A 7350-nucleotide genomic window follows, 5' to 3' on the forward strand; every position below is an offset into this window, starting at 1 on the left:
GGAAGGAAGCTGCCGGGCTACCCACGAGCCCTCCTTTCTGCCCCGTGGCTGGGTGGGGAAACCATGAGGCTCACATGGCTGCACTCACGGGGTCTGGAGGAGGCTCCAGGAGGGGGGCAAAACAGGAACTTGAGGGCCGGGGCAGAGCTTGCCCTGCAGCACATGGTTGGGGGAACCACACAGCAGACTCAGAACAGGGTGAACATGAGGACTGGCCTGGGCTGCCCCAAAGGACGCAGGTGCAAGAGCGCTGCGGAAGCCAGCATTTTATTAGGCGTCCCTGAGGGCTGCTGAGCTGGTCCCACCACCACACACACATCCCCGCGAAGGGTAAGGCACGGCGCGAGGGCTCCTGCCGTCCCCGTGGAGGAGACGGGGCTGGGGCAGCCCACGCTGTGCTGGGTCCCACCACCACCAGTCAGGGGGTGCTCCTCTGGCGGCTTCCAACCTGACGAGGTGCCCGAGATGGCACCGCAGGGCTCAGGGGCAGCCGATTTGGCACAGATCGCGGTCCAGGCGCGAGGGGACAGCTGGACCCCGCAGGAGCTGGCAGGCAGAGGCACGAGGACGCAGGCAGGAGCGCGGCGCTGCAGCTGCTCTTGTCCTGAGGCTGGCAGGAGGCCAGTGCTGGGCCACAAGGGAGGCAAAGAGACGTCCCCACCGCAGCGGCATCTCTGCTGTAAGGCAGCTGACCCCGTTCTTCCCACCAACAGAAGAGCGTTAGGCACAGGCAGCCCGGCGAAGGCGAGGCGTCGGGGCAGGCGGGACAGCAACGGGGTCGGAGAGCTCCGGGCTGGCAGCCCCGGGACGGCAGGGACAGATCTCGGAGGCGTCAGCGCTCGGTGCCGAGCAGGGGCTGCAGGGAGACGTGGGTGAGCCTGGAGCCTGCGCTCCCCTGCCCAGCCCACCCCGGGGACGGACCAGCTGGGGCCGTGGTGGGAGGCAGACCCCCGGCTCGGCTCCTCAAAGCCTCCCTGGGAGCTGATGCGCAGCCCTGCAGCACTGCGGGTACCTGGCGCGTGTCCGTGGAGTCGTCCTCGGGGCGCTTCCAGTCTGGGTTGGCCAGGGCGCACAGCACCAGCACCCCGAAGAGGATGATGAGGAGCCCCAGCATGTTGGCGAAGACGGCCTCGGGGGCAGGCGGTTGTACGGCGTCGTTGCTGTCCCGTTCTTCCTGCGGAGAAGAATCGCAAGGCTCGCCTCGCTGTGCCTATTGTGCGCCGCCCCGGGGGCTGCGGGCTGGCTCCATGCCCCCAGCACAGCTTCACGTGCTACAGCGGGAATAACCCCGCTACCCCAGCAGCCCCGTAACACCGCACCCGTGGCCACCTGTCCCATCTGAGGCTGTGACAGTCCCCTGGCCCCTGAGGGTGCTGCTGCAAGGAGCTGCCAGGGGCTGGTATACAAAGCAGCACGGGGCTGGAGGTGACAGCTGGAGGATTAAGACCCTTCCTTGACACGTCCAGCCTTCCCCTCAGCCCACATCACCCTTTATCCACCCTGCAGCGGGGAGCTGTGGTAGTTAACCACGCACCTGGGGTGGGGGGAAAGTTTTCACTTCCCTTAGTTAAGCCCGTGCTTAGTTTCGGTTGATACCACTGCAAGCGCAGAGATAAAAATGCAGCCCCAGCTCCCCAGCCTCTCTCCCTGCGGGGACTTTCCCCATGGTTGGTCCGGCAGAGCCCAGCCCAGCACCCGCTGCAACACTCACAGGCTGAAGAAGAGCTTCTCGTTGATGCCCGACACGCAGGACGCCACAGAGAGCATGAGAATGGTGGAGCCAAAGAAGACGTGGACGGGCTTGTAAAGGGCACGGAGCCAGGGGGGCGAGTAGGGCAGCAGGAAGGCGCTGAAGCCAACCAGCCACTGCGGGGACAGGAATTGAGGAAGGGAAGTTTGGGGGGGGCTAGGATATGGGGGGAGGGCCGGAACACGCACCCACCTGGCAGGAAAAGAGCAGCACGGTGGCCAGCCCCAGCCAGCTGTGCAGCGAGTACATGTTGGGCGTCTTGGAGGCGTTGTGGAAGCCGAAGACGGCCACCAGCCCCACCACGGTGAGGCCGAAGGCCGTCAGGGCCAGGGCGCCGTGCAGGACCTTCCAGGGGAGCTTGGGGCCGCGCCAGGCGGCGGGCAGGCGGTACACCAGGGCCGCTGGCGGGCGAGAGGGGTCAGGGGGAGCCGGGGGGGGGGGGGGGGGGGGGGGGGGGGGGTGGGGGGGGGGAGCCGCCCAGCCCCGCACCCCCCAAACTCACCTGCGCCGTACAGCACCACCATGCCCGCCACCATCAGCACCGGTGCCAGTTGAACATGCGGGCGCCGCCGTCCCAGGCGAAGCCGCCGCGCCAGCGCTGGCACCAGGCGCCGACGAAGGCCAGGCAGAGGAAGCCCCAGGCCGCCCAGGAAGGCGCAGAAGGGCTGGAAGGGCACGGCCAGCATCGCTGCGGCGGGGCGGCGGCACTGCCTGGCGGGGAGAGCGAGGCGCCGTCAGCCCCCCCGGCGGCTCCCTGCCCGGCTCCGGGCTGCGGGCAGGCACCCGGGGGAGGAGCCGGCCCGAAAGGGGAACCCCGCTGCGCCGGGGGGGGGGGGCGGCCCGGCCGCCAGGAACACACCTCCCGGGGAGGGGGGGGGGGGGGGAGTCCCGGGTGCCCCCCGGGTGCCCCCAGCACCCGCAGCCCCGTCAGCTCCGGCAGGCCTGATCCCCGCGGGCACCTGCGGCGCCCTCCGCGGCCCGGCCCCCCCGAACCTGCCCCCGCTGCCCCCTCACCGGCTGCGGGGAAGGAGCCCCGCGGCTCCCTCCGCCGCCCCCTCGCCCTCGCCCTCGCCGGGCGCCGCCATGTTGGCGGGGGGGCGCTCCGGCCGCCCGTCTCGGTGGTGCCCCCGCCCCGGGCCGGCGGGAGCCGGCGAGAACCGGCGAGAGCGGCGGCTAGAGCGGCCCCCGCGCGCTTCCGCCCTCCCCCCCCCCCCCCCGGCGCCGTTGCCGTGGAGACGCAAGATGGCGGCCGCGGGTGAGCGCCGGGCGGCGGGAGGGGGGCGCGGCGGGGGCACCCCGGCAGCGGCAGCACCGGGCACCGCCGGGACGGCGCCGAGGGATCCTCGGGGGTGGGGGGGGCTGCGGGCCGGGGGGGGCGATTCCCATCCCCGGGGTCCCCTGTCAGAGAAGGGCCCCCCCCCCCCCCCGCTGCCCCGGCCCCTTCCTCACCCGCGCCTCCCTGCCCGTCCCCGGGCAGCCCCGCTCCTGCGCCGCCTCCTCGGCTCCTCCCGTGCGAGCTGCCCCTTCGGGGAGCGCGGTGCTGCGGGGTGAGGTGACGGGGAGCGGTGCTGGGTCACGGCGTGCCCCGGCCCGGCCCCGCAGCGTGGCCCGCTCAGCACCGCCGGGGAGAGGTGTGAGTAATCTGCCCGCACCCACCAGGGCTCGCACGTCTTCCTCGTCCCTGCGTTTCTTTTCCTGGTTGCTCCGTGAAATCGGGGGCAGCGGAAGCCCTGGAGGGTGGGAGAGAGCAACCTTGTTTGTGAGAGCCCAGCTTACGGAACAGGGGCCGGGGCAAAGCTTGGCGTCTGTGCCAGGAACCGTGAGGATGTGCCGTGGCTTTGACGCTGCTTTGGGTTTCCTGGCTGAGGAAGGTCGCAGGGTTCAGGAGCTGCCCCCGCCCCGTTGTGGGGGGTTGCGTCCAGCCCTACCAAGCAAAACCTCCGCTCCCCCCTCAGGTGCCAGCTGTAGGGAGCGGCGATGCTGAGCCCCCGGCGCCACACCATGAGCTGCCTGCACCTCTGGGGATGCCGGGGCTGAGGGCTCTAGCCCCCGGGGAAGGAGGATGCTCCAGACCAGCAACTACGGCCTGGTGCTGTTCCTGCAGTTTCTGCTGCTGTTCTACGACCTGTTTGTCAACTCCTTCTCGGAGCTGCTCCGCACAGCCCCCGCCGTCCAGCTCGTCCTCTTCATGTGAGCGCTGGGCGGGCAGGGCGGCGGGGCAGGAGGGCCGGGCTCTCCCGCGTCACCGGGGTCTCACCGCGCCTCTCCTCTCCCTCAGCATCCAGGACATCGCCATTCTTTTCAACGTCATCATCATCTTCCTCATGTTCTTCAATACCTTCGTCTTCCAGGCCGGGCTGGTCAACCTCCTCTTCCACAAGTTCAAGGGGACCATCCTGCTGTCCGCAGCCTACCTGGCGCTCAGCATTTCCTTCCACGTCTGGGTCATGGTAGGCTGGGGGCTGCCCGCTTCTCCCAAGGGCACGCGGGCAGCAGCCACCACCCCCTGCTGCCTTCTGTCTCTCTCCCAGGAGAGGCAGGGCACGGTTTCCCGCTGCTGGGGACGTTTTGGTGTGCCCCCATCCCTGTTATCCCCCTGGGGTTCCCCGCCTGCCCCCCGCCGTAGCTCTCGGGCTGGCAGGGAGCTGCCGCATCCCAGCCCCCGCCCTCAGCATCGTGACCTGCTGCAAAATCCTCTTTCCCCAGGGAAAACGTGGTGGCTCTGGCTGCCTGCTGCCGCAGAAGCCCACGCTGGAGTGATCCCTGCTGAAGGCTGTGGCGGCAGCTCCCAGTTTACCTGGGATTAATCCCCAGCAAACGCCCGCGCAGGGAGGCTGGGGGCAGCCCCCTTCCTGCTGGCATCGAGCCCCGGGGGTTCCTGCTCTGTCCAAGCAGCCTTGTCCCCTTCTCTCCCCCGTCTCAGCCCCCCTGTCCCAGCTGCCAGTTCCCAAAACGAGCAGCTGCCGGGCCCTGCCCAGCCCCTCCTCTGCAGGGCTGGGGCGAGGGCTTGTCCCCACCCTGCTGCCCCGGGGCCGGGGTAGGGGCCGGGGTAGTGCCCGGGGCTGGCCCGGGGCCATCCTGCCCACGCTGTCCGGGCAGGGGATTGATGGGGATTTGCAGGGATCTGAAGTGTGAAGCCAGAATAGGTCCTGGCTCGCTGGCCAAATCCCCTGAGCTGCTTAACCTTTGGGGTGCGGGTGCTCCCGGAGCCAGCAGCATCACATGGACCCGCGGGGCACAGGTCCAGCCCCCGCCCGCCGGGATCAGCGGCGTGCCAGGCCGCAGGAGCCAGAGGTGCTGCCCCCAAGCTGACGCACGGGTTCTTCCGTGTCTTTGTCCGTGTCAGAACCTGCGGTGGAGGGACTCCAGCCGCTTCGTCTGGACCGAGGGCCTGCAGACGCTTTTTGTTTTCCAGCGGCTGGGTAAGGGCTCGCGTTGGCTGGGGCAGCAGGACCAGCCCTGCCTGGGGGGACTGGGGGCTCCTGGAGGCCGTGTGGGCACCCCCGGCCCTTCTGGCCGTAACCCCAAAGGCGGGGGGCCTGCCCTCACCTCCCTCCCTCCCGCAGCGGCCGTGCTCTACTGCTACTTCTACAAGAGGACGGCGGTGCACCTGGGCGACCCCCTCTTCTACCAGGACTCGCTCTGGCTGCGCAGGGAGTTCGCGCAGTTCCGCGGCTGACGGCACCGCTCCAGCTTGCGGCCCCTCTGCAACTCCTCGCCCCGAGGGACGGATCCAAGAGGCCGGGGGGGGCTTGGCCGGGCCCCTCAGCTCCAGCCCAGCTGTGCTCCTCGGCCTTCCAGCGCCCAGGCCTCCTGCCGGCGCTGGCACGGCTCACGCGGACGGCGGGGATCGGCAGGATGCTCGTGGGGCGTCCTGGTCTGCCCCTGCGTCACAGCCCCTGGTGGGACTGGGGTGTTTTTGTGCGTAGTAAAGAAACAAACTGGCTGCGTTTTCCAGAGTGTGTCTGCGCGTCCCTGGTGTCTCCTGCTCTTCCCTTCCTGCCGCGGCCGGCGTCCCTGCCTGTGCCTGGAACTGAGGGGACAGCAGGAAGCTCGCGCAGCCCTGGCCTGCTGGGGGAGTCACAAAGCGGGCTGGTGCCAGCGGGTGGGCCCGCGTGGGGCCCTGCGGGCTCCGCCGGCAGCTCGGACAGACGGACGGGCAAGGGGGGGGGGCCGCGGCTCAGACGGGCGCGGGGCCGCGGGGAGGGCCGGCCCCGGGCGGCAGCGGGACTCGAACCCGCGGCCCTTGGCCTCGGTCCTCCGGAGCCATAGAGAGGGCGGAGGGAGCGGCGGGCGCGCTCCCCGCCGGTTGCCATGGAGACGCAAGATGGCGCCCAGGGGTGAGCGCGGCGGGGCCGGGCCGGGCCGGGCGGTACCGGAGGGGGAGGCTGGGGGGCGCGGGGCGGTGCCGTGACCCCCCCCCCCCCCCCGCCCTTCCCGGCCACGGCCGCCGCTCCCCCGCAGGCCGCCAGCGCTCCTCGGCGCCGCTGCAGGTGCTGCTCTTCCTCAACGGGTGGTACAGCGCGACCTACTTCGTGGCGGAGGCCTTCATCTTCGCCTACAAGGGTGAGCCCCCCCCCCCCCCCTCCTCCTCCTCCTCCTCCTCCTCCTCCTCCTCCTCCTCCTCACGCCCCCCTCAGCCCCGCGGCGGACGGGGGCGCTGAGCCGGCCGTGCCCGCAGCGCTGCTGCTGCCCTACCCCGTCAGCAACCTGCTGCTGGACGCGCTGCTGCTGCTCCTCTACCTGGGCACCGAGGCCACCCGCATCTTCTTCGGTGAGTCGTGGGGAACGGGCGGCCTCCAGCCACGGCCCCCTCCACCCCACCCCCCCCCCCGCCGCCGCCCCCACATCCCGGGGTCGGTGTGGGGGGAACGGGGGCGGCCCCCGCCCCGCTGACCGGGCGCCCCGCAGGCTCCAAGGGCAACCTGTGCCAGCGGAAGGTGCCGCTCTCCGTCAGCCTGGCCCTCACCGTGCCGGCGGCCGTGATGGCGGCCTACTACCTGCTGCTGCAGACCTACGCCCTGCGCCTGGAGGCCATCCTCAGCGCCATCCTCCTGCTCTTCTACGCCGCGGAGCTGCTGCTGGGCGTCCTCGCGCTGCTCTCCTTCTCCAGGTACCGCGCGGGGCGAGGGCAGCGCCGGGGCGCCGCGTGGTGCCGGGTGCTAACACATCCCGCATCCTTTGCAGCGTTGATGTGTATTGAGGCCCTGCACCAGAGGACCCGAGGCACAGGTACGCGAGACAGCAGTGAGCCAGCGGCCCCAGCCCGCCTCCCAGGCCCTCGCTGGCACCCGTGGGCAGCCCGAGGAGCGGTCTCCCCGCTGCCCGATCCCCTCCGCTTTGCCCGCAGCATGTGCGAGCGAGCGACGCGCTGGGCAGCACCTGCCCTGCTGCCACCCGGCCCCCGGGGCTTGTGACACACAGGTCAGTTCAAGGTACGGAGAATTATTTTTTTTCTACCGTGTTCTCAGAATCATTCACTATTTTCCAATAAATATTTATTTTTACCTGGTGCCTGGGCATGTGGCGTCTCACAGGGCAGCGGGCTGGGCACGGAGCGCTCAGGAGCTTCCAGCACGGCACCGCCTGTACTGACCCCC

General features: G+C 70.4%; 3 protein-coding genes across 5 annotated transcripts; 2 read left to right on the top strand and 1 right to left on the bottom strand.

Moving 5' to 3' along the window:
• Positions 1-251: 251 nt before the first annotated feature.
• LOC121071696 (cytochrome b ascorbate-dependent protein 3) lies at positions 252-3830 on the bottom strand. The gene is given in 9 exon segments (XM_040560269.1): positions 252-856; positions 1013-1134; positions 1137-1174; positions 1712-1866; positions 1943-2151; positions 2253-2294; positions 2297-2461; positions 2765-3008; positions 3709-3830. Coding segments are annotated over 9 exon segments (1044 nt in total). The 5' UTR covers positions 3754-3830; the 3' UTR covers positions 252-832.
• TMEM138 (transmembrane protein 138) lies at positions 3722-5696 on the top strand. Of its 2 annotated transcripts, none has more exons than XM_040560289.1 (4): positions 3722-3940; positions 4029-4200; positions 4992-5172; positions 5317-5696. In XM_040560289.1, the coding sequence occupies exons 1-4, from the start codon at positions 3813-3815 to the stop codon at positions 5427-5429; spliced, it is 594 nt and encodes a 197-aa protein (XP_040416223.1). In that variant the 5' UTR covers positions 3722-3812; the 3' UTR covers positions 5430-5696. The 2 variants fall into 2 exon arrangements, with proteins under 2 accessions (XP_040416223.1, XP_040416224.1); XM_040560290.1 differs by having other exon boundaries at positions 5097-5172.
• Positions 5697-5946: 250 nt separating this feature from the next.
• On the top strand, positions 5947-7257 carry TMEM216 (transmembrane protein 216). 2 transcript variants are annotated; one of them, XM_040560296.1, is made up of 5 exons: positions 5947-6090; positions 6215-6316; positions 6457-6524; positions 6662-6863; positions 6938-7257. In XM_040560296.1, exons 1-5 carry the CDS (start codon positions 6065-6067, stop codon positions 6951-6953), a joined length of 414 nt encoding a protein of 137 aa, XP_040416230.1. In that variant the 5' UTR covers positions 5947-6064; the 3' UTR covers positions 6954-7257. The 2 variants fall into 2 exon arrangements, with proteins under 2 accessions (XP_040416230.1, XP_040416229.1); XM_040560295.1 differs by having other exon boundaries at positions 6058-6090; positions 6432-6524.
• Positions 7258-7350: the final 93 nt, after the last annotated feature.

Source organism: Cygnus olor, chromosome 5, assembly GCF_009769625.2.
Source record: "Cygnus olor isolate bCygOlo1 chromosome 5, bCygOlo1.pri.v2, whole genome shotgun sequence".
NCBI lineage: Eukaryota > Metazoa > Chordata > Aves > Anseriformes > Anatidae > Cygnus > Cygnus olor.

Coding starts and splice junctions, on each gene's coding strand:
- TMEM216 (XM_040560295.1), top strand. Junction 6,317..6,431: donor CTTCATCTTCGCCTACAAGG/GTGAGCCCCCCC, acceptor CCGTGCCCGCAG/CGCTGCTGCTGCCCTACCCC. Junction 6,525..6,661: donor GGCCACCCGCATCTTCTTCG/GTGAGTCGTGGG, acceptor GGCGCCCCGCAG/GCTCCAAGGGCAACCTGTGC.
- TMEM138 (XM_040560289.1), top strand. CDS start 3,813: ATGCTCCAGACCAGCAACTACGGCCTGGTGCTGTTCCTGCAGTTTCTG. Junction 4,201..4,991: donor CCTTCCACGTCTGGGTCATG/GTAGGCTGGGGG, acceptor CGCGGGGCACAG/GTCCAGCCCCCGCCCGCCGG. Junction 5,173..5,316: donor TTTTGTTTTCCAGCGGCTGG/GTAAGGGCTCGC, acceptor TCCCTCCCGCAG/CGGCCGTGCTCTACTGCTAC.